Below are 13,317 nucleotides of genomic sequence, written 5' to 3' on the forward strand. Positions count from 1 at the left end.
GCCATGGCTCACGGGCCCAGCCGCTCCGTGGCATGTGGGATCTTCCTGGATCGGGGCACGAACCCGTATCCCCTGCCTCGGCAGGCGGACTCTGAACCACTGCGCCACCAGGGAAACCCCGTTCTTTTTCTTGTTTCTGTGTATCGCTTTGATTCATATTCATCTGGATTGATGGATTATAGGTTTGCTGTGGTCTTGGAACCTGGAATATCAAACTGGAAGTGAAGTGCAGGTTAAAGGTGACCTGGGGTTGGGGGCCCCGTTGGATGCGGAAGGACCTTGACGGCTCCTGGAGCTCCAGGCGCTTTGTCTGAGCGGCTTTGAGTTGGAGAAGGGGCCGAGGTCTCTTAACACAGAGCCACTTCTGAGCTAAACGACCTACGTGCCTCTTGCGGGGCAACTGACAGGGTTAACGACATGACCTTTTAGGCAGTGAGACCTCGAGAGGAGATCCGGGCTTTCCCTTCCTCCCGAGCTGTGCCCGTTGGGATCACCTTGCCCTGGTGTTTCCGAGAAGCCCTGGTTTCTAACTCTCTCTTCTGCATTTCAGGCTAAGTCGTGCGTGTGTCACGTGTGCGGCGTCCACCTGAACCGGCTGCACTCGTGCCTCCACTGCGTCTTCTTTGGCTGTTTCACAAAGAAGCACATTCACGAGCACGCCAAGTCGAAAAGGCACAACCTGGGTAAGACCCCGCGACGCCTCCTGGGCTTTGGGGTCACCTCCCCGGCTCTCGTTCTGTGAATTTGACCTTCCACTCTCTCGGGAGTCCACCTCTGTCTGAAATAGCTTGTGCTCTCCTTGTGGAACTCCAGGGGGAGAGGAAAGAGAGAAACTGAACCCACGAGGGGCACGTGTCCAGCGTGCCTGATGTCACATAAAGTCGTGTAACCCTGAACGATGACTTTCTTTAACGGAACGTCAGAGACTCATCTTTCTCTCTGAAAAGCACGGTTAGGTATTAGATCAGGCAAAAATTTGCACAGGTCTTATTAAATGCAGCTTTGGGTTATTGGTGTCAGCGTGGGGTTGGGGGGTACTGGGTGAATTTAGTGATTTCGGTAATGGGTTTGCAGTGTTGTCAGTGTTTGCAGAGAGGCTGGCGTTGAGGTGAGCTCACGTTTCACATTCAGACAGTAGTGCCTTCCAGAGGTGACGTGAAGCTCAGTTTTGCTCTTGGCTTGGTTTTCTGACCATTGTCACTAAATGTTTCCCTCGTTGAGAATTGTGTTTTCTGTCAAACGATGCTGAGGTTGTTAGGATATCTGTAAGAAAATCACTTTCAGAACGTCCAGACCACAGACCCTTTTCTAGAACATAACTTGGTGTGACCTAGCCTTCCAGTGAAAGATATTCTCAGGCCTTTTAAGTAGTAGGAATGGGCTCGTTCAAACTCGATCATCTCCGGAGGTCGTGCCTCATTTCATTTTGCAGCTGAGAACCTGCAGCCAGTGCTGGGGGTCAGCCTGTCACCAGGAGCTAAGTGGCCTTTTTGGAAGGAGAGCTGGCGGCCCTGGTGGTGCTTCACAGGCTGTGGGTGAGCGGCTGCCCCGCAGGGCGGGCGGGGCTCAGCAATCCCGTCCCCCTCCCCCACCGAGGGACCAGAGGGAAGGTCTGATGGGGCAGGACGGGTGTGGTGGGTTTCTGTGGTGGTGAGTTAATGTAGATCTTTGTGCTTAATACCATCTGATTCTCGGGCCAGACCCGCTTAGGCTCCTCTCACACCGGGGCTGTGGTACGGTGTGGTTGAAAGGGTTATGGAAAATTGGAAACACCTTTGCACTGCAAAGGGCTGAGAATCTTATTGTTATCTAGCATCATCTACAAAAGTCACTCGAGAAATTTGTGTGTTTATTAATTTTATCGACCTGACTGATGAACTCTGCCTCTACTTTGGCTGGAATGAATAAGTTTTAGAAGGTTTTCTTCAAGAGACAAAACCACAAAATGGGAGAGCCCAGGAGTTTATCGCAGGTTGTGTGTGTGAGCGTGTGTGTGCGTGTGTGTTAACAAAGCCAGAGCTTAGCTTTCTGTGTGCAGATGGCAGGGGAGGGCGCGGGAGAGGAGCCCCGGCAGGAAAGCGGATCGCCCGCCCCCGGCCCTGCGTCTCGAGCTGCTCCCCGTTACTCCTAGAGCCCCTCAGAGCGGCGGCTTGACCTTTGAGGGCCAAGGAGCCGTGATTCCTGGGCCAAGTCCTGCCTCTGGGAGCCCCGCAGAATAACACTGGGGCCTGACGTGGATGCTTAGAAGGATTTCTCCCAGGGCTTGGCGGCTTCTAAGCGGAGGGGCGTGAGAGGCCCACGGGGAGTCTCGTCTGAGTATTTGCTTTTTTGCGAGTGTTCAGTTAAAACCAGGACGTCGGTAGCTGTGGGGTCTTTGCTGGCGGCCTGTGGGAGGACGAAGCTTCTGCTCCTCTGTCCGACCTGCCCTGTGACCCTGCCTGGTGTGACGTCCTGACCCGCTGCCGGCAGGTTTGCTGTGCGGGGGACGGTGTTGGGATCCAGGTCACTGAGTAAGATTTGGTTTCGTGCTTCTTAGTTTCATACAGGTTTTTGTTTGATGTCGAGTCACAGGGGCCCGTGGATGTTGCCTGCGTGAGCCACAGAGGCTGTAAAAGGAGTGCTTTTAGCTTTGTGTCTGCCTCTAGGAAGAGTTATTTTAGTTTTCCCAGAGGGTGTGAGGATGTATGTGGGCATGAGAGCAGGTATCGGCTCCCCTCTGAGTGGGTGACGTTTCCCTCCATCTCAAGATCCTCCTGTGGCTGGAGGGAGGGGGACCCGCGCCTGCCTGGTGCCTGTCGGCTGGGGGTTCCCGGGTGAGTGGGGTGATGGCCTCCTCTCTTACTGGGAGTGTCTCGCCCGCATCCAGGCAGCTGGGTTCCTGGGCAGCTGGCCCTTTGTTTCCATGGGTTCTGCACCTGCAGATCCAGCCAACCTCAGATCGAAAAACAAATTCCAGAAAGTTCCAAAAAGCAAAACTTGAATTTGTCTGGTCCAGGCAGCTAGTTATATGGCATTCATGTTGTATTCCGTAAAGCAACCTGGAGGGGATTTAAAGTGTGTAGAGGATGTAGGTTATATGCAGATATCACGCCATTTTCTACAAGGGGCTTGAGCATCCTTGGATCCTGGTGTCCACGGGGGTTCTGGAACCAGCCCCACCTTGGGTACCACGGGACCACTGACTGTCTGCTCAGCCTTTTGTCCTGATGCAGTCAAGCCTTTGTCCTTGGTTATCTTGACTGTGAAATAATTTTCTGGAGGAACTACCTTGACTGTAGGTGTGGCATTGGGTTTTTGAATTCCATATTGAGATGAAATTCAGAGAACACACAATTAACCATTTCAACCAGTATATTTCAGTGCATTTAGTCACTTGCCATGTGGTGTGTGGAAATACCATCTCTCTTTTTTTTCAAAACTTTTTCGTCTCCTCGAAGAATACATGTCTCTGTTACGTAATCCCCTCCGGGCCCTGGCATCCGCTGATCTGTCTTCAGTTGTGGATTTGCCTGTCTTGAATATTTCATATAAAAGGAATCATACAACACACGGCCTTTCGTGTCTGTTTCTATCTCTCGGCAGGTGTTCAAGGTTCATGAGTGTCAGTTCATTTCTTTGTGGTTGAATAGCATTCCTTTGCGTTGATATTCCAGAGTTTGTTTATCCAGTCATCCACTGATAGACATTTGGGTTCCCACCTTTGGCTTTTATGAATAATGCTGCTGTAAACATGCATGTGTGAGTTTCTTTGTGGACATACGTTTTCATTTCTTTTGGATACCAGCAGACCTTGGAGATACTGTGGGTTCGGTTCCAGACCACCTCAATAAAGCAGATATCTCAATAAAGCGAGGCACACACATTTTTTGGTTTCCCACTGAATATAAAAATAATGTTTACAGTGTACCGTAGTTTAAGTGTGCAATAACAGCATTTCTCTTTGGTTGTTCATGCTTTTTTGGTGTCAGACTAAGAATCCATCGCCAAACCTGAGGTCGTGACGCTTACCTGTTTGTGTCTGAGTTTTTATACTTTTAGCTGTGATGTAGGTCGCTGACCATGTGGAGTGAAGTTTTGTGTGGGGCTGGGGTGAGGCACGCCGCCTCCTCGTTTCATCCCGGGGCCCCAGCGCCCGCTGTCGGCCCCCGCCCCTCCTGGCGGTCCCAACCCCACGCAGCGGGTGGGAGGCAGGCCCGTCTGGGGACATGGGGCCTCCCTCTGCCCTTGCCGTGCGCCTGGCCTGTTTCTCGCTGAACCCCACTGCTTCCCTGAAAGTGTCCCTCCTCCCCACCGTAAGCCCGCCTCTGACAGCTTGCTCTGGTCCCTGGGGCAGGAGTGACGCTGCTCAGGAGTGGGCAGAACGCAGGGCGGCTGGCCCTGGCCTCCAGAACAGCCTCGACGTGGACTTGCAGAGACTTGGTTGGAATTTTGTAGGTTTTTAGGAAGGGGCAGGGGTAGGCCTGGGGTTCTCTGAAATTGCTACTTTGAGTCTTGATAGATCTGCTTTAGATCCACCACAGTATCATTGACTGTGTGTCTTTGTACCTGAAGACATGAAATATGGGGGCTTCCCTGGTGGCACAGTGGTTAAGAATCCGCCTGCCAATGCAGGGGACACAGGTTCGAGCCCTGGTCCGGGAAGATCCCACATGCCACGGAGCAACTAAGCCCGCAGCTAAGCCCGTGCGCCACAACTACTGAGCCTGTGCTCTAGAGCCCGTGAGCCACAACTACTGAGCCCGCGTGCTGCAACTAATGAAGCCCAAGTGTGTAGAGCCCGTGCTCCGCAACGAGAGAAGCCACCGCAACGAGAAGCCTGTGCACGGCAACGAGAAGCCTGTGCACGGCAACGAAGAGTAGCCCCCGCTCACCGCAACTAGAGAAAGCCTGCGCACAGCAACAAAGACCCAACACAGCCAAAAAATAATAATAATTTAAAAAAAAAGACATGAAATGTGATAAAAGCTGTGATTTGTTAAGACGTTACCATTTACCAGGAGGTGCGTGCTGCTTAGTTGTTTATCTGAACTTAGTGACCATGCAGACCTGTGTCAGTGCTGTTGCTGTCCCTGTTATACCACAGGGGACGTGGGTGAGCTCAGAGGTTCTCAGAGGTGCGCAGCCGGCGGGTGGCGGGGCCGGGTTTGTGCTCCGAGCTGCGTCCCGTCGCCTGGCAGATGTCTGCTGTCCCTTGGTGAGTCTGAGTCAAGGGGATTCTCTCTTTTTTTTTGGAATTTTATTTTATTTTTTATATAGCAGGTTCTTAGTAGTTACCTGTTTTGTACATACTAGTGTGAATACGTCAATCCCAATCTCCCAGTTCATCCCCCCGCCCCCTGCCACTTTCCCGCCTTGGTGTCCATACGTTTGTTCTCTATATCTGTGTCTCTATTTCTGCCTTGCAAACAGGTTCATCTGAGCCATTTTTCTAGAGTTTACACATATACGTGTTAATATACAGTACTTGTTTTTCTCTTTCAGACTTCACTCTGTATGACAGTCTCTGGGTCCACCCATGTCTCTACAAATGACCCAGGCTTGTTTCTTTTCATGGCTGAGTAATATTCCATTGTATACATGTGCCGCATCCTCTTTATCCGTTTGTCTGTTGATGGGCCTTTAGGTTGCTTCCATGTCCTGGCTGTTGTAAACAGTGCTGCAGTGAACATTGGGGTGCATTTGTCCATAGTTCAACCTTTTTTTTTTTTTTTTTTAAATAAATTTATTTATTTTTGGCTGCATTGGGTCTTTGTTGCTGCATGCTGGTTTTCTCTAGTTGTGGCAAGTGGGGCTACTCTTCGTTGTGGTATGCAGGCTTCTCATTTCTCATTGCAGTGGCTTCTCTTGTTGCGGAGCACGGGCTCAGGCGTGAGGGCTTCAGTAGTTGTGGCACGTGGGCTCAGTAGTTGTGGCGCACGGGCTTAGTTGCTCCATGGCATGTGGGATCTTCCCGGACCAGGGCTCGAACCTGTGTCCCCTGCATTGGCAGGAGGATTCTTCACCACTGCGCCAAAAGGGAAGTCCCCTAGTTCAACCATTTTGAACTGTGGTTTTCTCTGGGTATATGCCCAGTAGTGGGATTGCTGGGTCATGTGGTAGTTCTATTTTTAGTTTTTTAAGGCACCTCCATACTGTTCTGCATGGTGGCTGTGTCAGTTTACATTCCCACCAACAGTGCGAGAGTGTTCCCTTTTCTCCACCCCCTCTCCAGCATTTGTTGTTTGTAGGTTTTCTGATGATGCCCATTCTGACTGGCGGGAGGTGATACCTCATTGTAGTTTTTTTGTTTTTTGTTTTTTTTTTTGCCATACGCAGGCCTCTCACTGTTGTGGCCTCTCCTGTTGCGGAGCACAGGCTCCAGACGCGCAGGCTCAGCGGCCATGGCTCACGGGCCCAGCTGCTCCGCGGCACGAACCCGTGTCCCCTGCATCGGGCGGACTCTCCACTGCGCCACCAGGGAAGCCCCTCATTGTAGTTTTGATTTGCATTTCTCTAATAATTAGTGATGTTGAGCAGGTTTTCATGTGCGTCTTGGCCATCTGTATGTCTTCTTGGAAGAAATGTCTATTTAGGTCTTCTGCCCATTTTTGGATTGGGTTGTTTGTTTTTTTAATATTGAGCTGCATGAACTGTTTATGTATTTTGGAGGTTAATCCTTTGTCCGTTGATTCGTTTGCAAATATTTTCACCCATTCTGAGGGTAAGGGGAATTCTTTTTAATTGTTGAATTGAGCGAGTTCCTTCCAGATGCTTCGAGGACTTTTCTCTTATTATCTTCGTGAGCAAGTAACTGAGGGCTGGGTTTCTTGCCTGTTTTCGTGGAGGATGCAGTTTAGAAAGTGCAGGATCCGCTCACCGGGAGCTCTGGGCACGCCCTCCAGGCTGTCTGCTTGGGGCCGTGCTGCCCATCCGGACCCCATGAGTCCTTGTGGGCTGATATGAATGCGAGTTCCCCTTGTTTCAGAGGATAGGCGGAGGGTCTTGGTACCTGGGGGTCGGGTCCTTCGTAAAATATGGTCGTGGCACCTCTTTCTCCCTCAGGTTCCTCAGCCCTTGGTGGGAGCTTCCAAAAAAAATTCACGTGCCTCATCTGCTTAGGATACACCATCTGAAGTGGGGGGACAACCTTTTGTAATAATGGGATTCTCTGCTTTGAGAAATGGTGCAGTGAAATGCCTAAAAAACTTGCTTGTTTAATTTGTGTCCTGAAGCATTACCTTTCGACTTTTAATTAAATTTTGTCTCTTCCCTCTTTTCTCTTTTCAGCCATAGAGCTTATGTATGGAGGTATCTACTGCTTTTTGTGTCAGGACTACATTTATGACAAAGACATAGAAATCATTGCCAAAGAGGAACAGCGGAAAGCTTGGAAAATGCAAGGTTTGGTTTTCCTGAGATCTGTATGCCTGCTTGTGTCTTAGCCCTGCGTTCCCTGCCCCCTTGTCTGTCAGGGCGTGGCGGGGGTGGGGAGGGAGGGGAGTGGTTCTGTTGAGGGAGAGGAGCCCCTACAGCTCCTGCAGGTTCACGGGGGGCCAGGGGAGGCGGGCGCAGTGCCCACAGGCCTGCGGCTGCTGTGAGGGCTTAGCCGGGGTTGAGAGAGACGCCCCCAGCCTACCCTCTCCCGTCGACGGGCATTTTTACAGACACGGGGCTGAACCAGGCACAGTGTCCGCAGGGCCCTGGCCCGTCTGGTGGACGAGGGATTTTGTGCTCCCACGTCCCTGGTAGCTGCCCAGAAAGCATCTCCTCAGTAACTGCAGGATGTGTATGCTGATTCCTTCCAGGAGGGTAGACTATTTTCTCATTAAATTACTGTTGAATGTCTTTTAAAACTCTTAACTGGGAAAAAAAAACCCTCTTAACTGGTTAGGTTATGCTAAATCTGTGTCAGCACAGAATTAAACTTTCCAGATGAAAAAATGCAACAATCTACCTCTGAGGCCCCTTAGTTCAGGAGTGCGCCCTCCTTCCTTGCGATGCCTCTGTAGCCGTAAAGGGAGAACTCCAGGCTTTCCTTCTTGTGTAGGAACAACCCAGCTCTTCCCTGATGAGTGTTTCTCTCCCATGAGTCTCCTTTACTTGCACAGAACCCTTCACACCTGGCACTTCTGGTCACCAAGTGTTTTTTTTGGGGGGGTCAGTTCCCTGCCAAGAAATTCCCTGTGGCGCTGGCTGGGTATCCTACGGATCAACTCAGTTCTGACACAGTCAGCCTGGAGATGTCAGGCCCCACGGGACCCCCTCCCCAACTTCAGATGCTGGAGTCTCAAGTCCAGGGTCTCTTCTGTGCTCCTGACCGTCCAGCTGTAGATCGGAGGCTCCCAGGACCCCCCTGGACTGGAGCATTTGCTAGAGCAGCTCACAGAACTCAGAGAGACACTTAGGTTCACCAGGTCAGTAAAGGATGTGACACAGATGAGCAGCCATATGGAGAGAGGCACGGGGCAGGGCTGGGGAGCGTCCCCGTGGAGTTGGGGCACATCACCCACTCGGTGTGGAATGTTCACCCACCTGGTTCGCTCCCCGAACCCCATGCTACTGGGATGTTATGGGGGCTTCTTCCTGGAGGGCTGATGGATCATTAACCCCATTTCCAGCCCCCTCCCCTCTGTGGAGGAGTTGGGGCTGGCCGTGTGGGTGCTGCAGATTCCAAGCTTCCCTGGTCTTCCTGGCGGCCAGTGCCCATTCAGGAGCCCCCGCCTGGAGTCGCCTCATCAGGACAAGAGGTTCCTCTAGTGCCCTTCCCGCTAAGGTGCCCTTATTACCAGGGCGTGGGGCCCATGCGAGGGATGGGGCAGGGGCGGCACGTGTGTCCCACTGACTGCGTGGTGGCCGTGGAGCCGTGCCGTCACTCCCGTCCCTTTGCTGGCACGTAGTCAGCGGCACACGTGAACATCATGCGGCTCTTTTCTGTTTTGTTTAGCTGCCTGTTTTTGGTTTCCCTGATAGTTTTTTCTTTCTTGTTCTCATTTCCAGCACACGGTCATGGGTCACAACAGTAATAGGTGTAGAAAGCCCCACTGGCCTGTGACCGTCTCTCCACAGAGAACACAACCCAGTATGTGGTTTACAATTTTTTGCCCTAATTGTGCTCCTCTGTAGACGTGCCATGTTAGAGAACGGAGCACAAGCCAGGGCTGTCGGTCGTCAGAGCCGATGAGCCCATCTTCTCTGGAGAACAGTCTCTTTAGTCCACTTCGTGTTCTCTTCCACCTCCAAGCTTTAGTAACGTTGCAGGTGAGGCTAAGGCTGAAGACGTTATTTCTTCGTGCAGGACAGTCAAACCGCAGGGCTAAGAAATGCGCGTCCCAGGAGAAAGTAGGATTCTTCCAAAATCATTCCACAGTTCCATCTGTCAGCAGGACGGTGCGTCTTTCAGAGTGTGTTGAGTTCTAGGTGTGTGGAGCCAGTGCCTCTGAGGATTAGGCTGTGCACTGGGGTGCAGGTGGCCCTGCTACCATCCTTGGTTTAAGTCTCTGGTGGGTACGGCCGTCCCTTCATCCCCATTGCCACCCAGCGCGCCCTGTGGGCACTGGTGCCGTGGTCCCTCTGCTCAGGGCGTAATTAAGGCTGAGGAGACCGCTGGTGCTGGGGCTCTCCTGTCCTCTGGGAGTGTGGTTCAGTCACGGCCTGCTCTCTGAAAGAAGCTCCTTCCGTTGTCCGGAACGAGGTCTTAGAAGGACCCTACGTTGCCCGCCTTTGAAGTACGATCTGATAGACCCTGTGCTGCCGCCACACTGGCTCGGAGACACACGACCAGAGTGTAGCTAACGGCACCTTCCACCCGCTTAGGCGTCGGGGAGAAGTTTTCAACGTGGGAGCCGACCAAGCGGGAGCTCGAGCTGCTGAAACACAACCCCAAGCGGCGGAAGATCACGTCCAACTGCACCATAGGTGGGCGGGCGCAGCCCGGTGGAGGCACATTCTCCGGCTTTGCCGAGGCCGCAGGAGGTGCAGCGTGGCTGTCAGCTTGTCGCAGAGGCTCCTCCCTGCCCTGCCCCGTTGTTACTGGGAGCCTTTGGCAGTGAGGGCTGGTGGGGGTGGGCGCGAGCGCGCCTCGGGAGTTTCCCACGGGCGGGGCGCAGACGTTAGAAGTAGGTTCCACCCCACTCTCTGCCTGCCAGGTCTCCGCGGCCTCATCAACCTCGGGAACACGTGCTTCATGAACTGCATCGTGCAGGCGCTGACGCACACGCCGCTGCTGCGTGACTTCTTCCTGTCCGACCGGCACCGCTGCGAGATGCAGAGCCCTGGCTCCTGCCTGGTCTGCGAGATGTCCTCCCTCTTCCAGGAGGTGCGCCTCGGCCGGGAGGGGGCCGGGCCATCACAGGGGGGCTCTGAGCATCCACAGACGTGCCGACTGTGGAATCGCACGTCCTTCCCAAGAGGGATCGTTGGGTGAGGCACTTGGTCATCTGCAGAGGCTCACGGCTGCCTCACACGGGTACACATGGCAGATGCCAGCCCCTCCCCGTCACCTGCCGCTTTCCGGCTTTGTCCACAGGACGGACGGGTCTCCTGTTGCCGGCCCTGCTGACTGTGTGTCACCAGAGGCCTCTGTCTTTGGGGCCCTGCCGTGAACATCAGGTTCTGTCCCGATGGGCTTGCAGGCTGGACCCCCCCTTCTCAGAGTGGGAGTGCAGCCCAGCTGCTCCCTCGGGTGCTGCGGGGAGCCAGGGTTTCTTCAGGCGTCGGCCCCGGGCCGGCAGACTCGGCCGGGTCTGGTTTTGTCAGCCTTTGATCACGTCCTCTCATTTTCCCTGTTGGGCCCCAGCTGCCTGAACCCATCTGGCTGCGGAGCTGGAATGATTCACGGTCTGGCCCTTTTCCAAAGTTTCCCGACTCCTGGCCTGGCTTAGCCAGTCCCCGCATACCTACAGCCTAGCCTGACAGCGGCTCCTGGGGTCACAGGAGTGAGCAAGCTGAATGATATCGTTGGGCCAAAACGGGGACACGGGTGCCTTGGAGAACGGGCTGATGGGGGGGCCTCGCTAGGGCACTGTTGGTGGTGAGTTCATCTCTGTCAGGTTGGTTTTTTAGGTTCAGGTTTATGGGGGTACGCGTTTCACACGGCACAAGTCACCTTTTAGTGTATGTGTGTGTGTTTGACAAAAGTTTGTCGCCGTTCATCGTTTTGGCTTATTTCTAGAAAACAGGTGGTGGGAATGGAGAAAACTATGAGCAGATTCAGAGTCCACGTGAAAACACAGTTTGCCTGAAAAGGAAAGGAAATGACTTGTTTGGGTCGCGCTCGCCAACGGAGGTTCCGGGCGGCTGTCAGACGTGCGCATGTGCGTCTGTGTTCGAGGGAGGCACGTGCTCCTGACGAGGGTGCTTCTCCTTCTCTCCAAGCAGTTCTACTCGGGGCACCGGTCCCCCCACATCCCATACAAGCTGCTGCACCTGGTGTGGACGCACGCCCGGCACCTGGCGGGCTACGAGCAGCAGGACGCGCACGAGTTCCTCATCGCGGCCCTGGACGTCCTGCACCGGCACTGCAAAGGTGAGCACTGCACAGTTGAGCACTGCACAGGTGGGCGCTGCACAGGTGAGCACTGCACAGGTGAGCGCTGCACAGGTGAGTGCTGCACAGGTGAGCATTGCACAGGTGGGCACCGCACAGGTGGGCGCTGCACAGGTGGGCGCTGCAGAGGTGGGCGCTGCACAGGTGAGGGTGGGGGCTGTTTCTCAGGGCCTGTTACTGGGCCTGCCAGGTGGATGGCAGGGAGCTGTTCACAGGGAGGAGCAAGGGGGAGAAACTGAAAGCACATGGCGCGTCCCTCCCGCGCCCCTGTGGAAACCTGGGCCCTCCTGCTGCACCAGCCCTGCCCCTTGGGGGCCCAGGGTCCCAGAGCCGCCGTCTCTTGCCAGGTGATGATAATGGGAAAAAGGCCAACAACCCTAACCACTGCAACTGCATCATAGACCAGATCTTCACAGGGGGGCTGCAGTCCGACGTCACCTGCCAAGTGTGCCAGTAAGTGCGGCCTCTGCAGTCCCGGTGCTGCCGGCCAAGCATCGCGGGGCCTTGTCGCTGTGCTGCCCCCGGGCTGTGGTGCTCACCCGTCCCCTCTGCTTGCTCCTAGTGGGGTCTCCACCACCATCGACCCCTTCTGGGACATCAGCCTGGACCTGCCTGGCTCTTCCACCCCCTTCTGGCCGCTGAGTCCTGGGAGCGAGGGCAGCGTGGTGAACGGAGAGAGCCACGCGTCGGGAACCACGACCCTCACGGACTGCCTGCGGAGGTGAGGCGTCCGCGCCTCCTACCCCTGTTGCCTCCTTAACTCCCGGCAGCCGCAAATCTGTTCTCCATTTCTAGAAATTCCACATTTCAAGAATGTTATGTCCATGGAATCATACATCATGTAACCTTTCAAGGACTGACTTTTTTCACTCATCCCAATTCTCTGGAGATTCATCCAGGTTGTGTGCATCACCAGTTCTTTCCTTTTTATTGCTTACTAGTATTTCGTGGTGTACGCGGCTTAACCTCTCATTCGCTGAAGGACGTCTGCCTTGCTTCCAGGCTTTTTTTTTTGGCCTTTACAGATAAAGCTGCAGTAGCCACTCACGTACAGTTTTTGTGTGAGTGCTGGTTTTCACTTTTCAGGGGCAGATTTGATTGCTGGGTCTTAACAGTAGTTAGAAAATGATTTTGAGTTCACCAGACTTTCATTTTCCAAGAAAGTTGAGGATACATATTTTCTGAAGTGATCGAGAAGAGAAAGGAAGGAATAGCCTTTTCACTGTGAAGTCATAAACGTCCCTAGTTGTGCGCGCGTGTGTTTTTAGGAAGGACGTGAACCCCCTGAAAGTGATAAAATAACTTTCCTCTTTTTCCTCTCTTACCGCTGCCGTCTTTTTTTTCCCCAAACATACACGTTTTCAACGCGTTGCAGGTTTACCAGGCCGGAGCACTTAGGAAGCGGTGCCAAGATCAAGTGTGGCGGTTGCCACAGCTACCAGGAGTCCACGAAGCAGCTCACCATGAAGAAGCTGCCCATCGTGGCCTGTTTCCATCTCAAAGTGAGTCCCCGGAGCGCGCCCGGGGCCCGAGCGCGGGCAGGTGTGCAGAGTCCGTCCGTGCTTGTGGAGCAGAGAGGGTGGTGCCTATAGGTAACCCCGCTCGTGTCTGTGGCCGGGAGCTTTGCCCGTGAATTAAAAAGTAATTGCTTCAGGGCTTCCCTGGCGGCGCAGTAGCTGGGAGTCCGCCTGCCGAGGCAGGGGGCGCGGGTTCGCGCCCCGGTCCGGGAAGATCCCACATGCCGCGGAGCGGCTGGGCCCGTGAGCCATGGCCGCCGAGGCTGGGCGGCCGGC

The 13,317-nt window shown here is 54.0% G+C and overlaps 1 protein-coding gene across 1 annotated transcript in view; it reads left to right on the forward strand.

Moving 5' to 3' along the window:
- The window catches only part of USP22 (ubiquitin specific peptidase 22), a 33,217-nt gene that overhangs the window by 17,312 nt on the left and 2,588 nt on the right, over positions 1 to 13,317 (forward strand). The window contains exons 2-9 of the mRNA XM_007448363.1: positions 551 to 683; positions 7,267 to 7,380; positions 9,793 to 9,894; positions 10,125 to 10,294; positions 11,356 to 11,503; positions 11,872 to 11,977; positions 12,087 to 12,245; positions 12,900 to 13,026. Of these exons, the coding sequence (XP_007448425.1) occupies positions 551 to 683; positions 7,267 to 7,380; positions 9,793 to 9,894; positions 10,125 to 10,294; positions 11,356 to 11,503; positions 11,872 to 11,977; positions 12,087 to 12,245; positions 12,900 to 13,026 (1,059 nt within the window). The remainder of the gene's footprint in view (positions 1 to 550; positions 684 to 7,266; positions 7,381 to 9,792; positions 9,895 to 10,124; positions 10,295 to 11,355; positions 11,504 to 11,871; positions 11,978 to 12,086; positions 12,246 to 12,899; positions 13,027 to 13,317) is intronic.

This window comes from Lipotes vexillifer, unplaced genomic scaffold, assembly GCF_000442215.2.
Source record: "Lipotes vexillifer unplaced genomic scaffold, Lipotes_vexillifer_v1.1 scaffold533, whole genome shotgun sequence".
Taxonomy (NCBI): domain Eukaryota; kingdom Metazoa; phylum Chordata; class Mammalia; order Artiodactyla; family Lipotidae; genus Lipotes; species Lipotes vexillifer.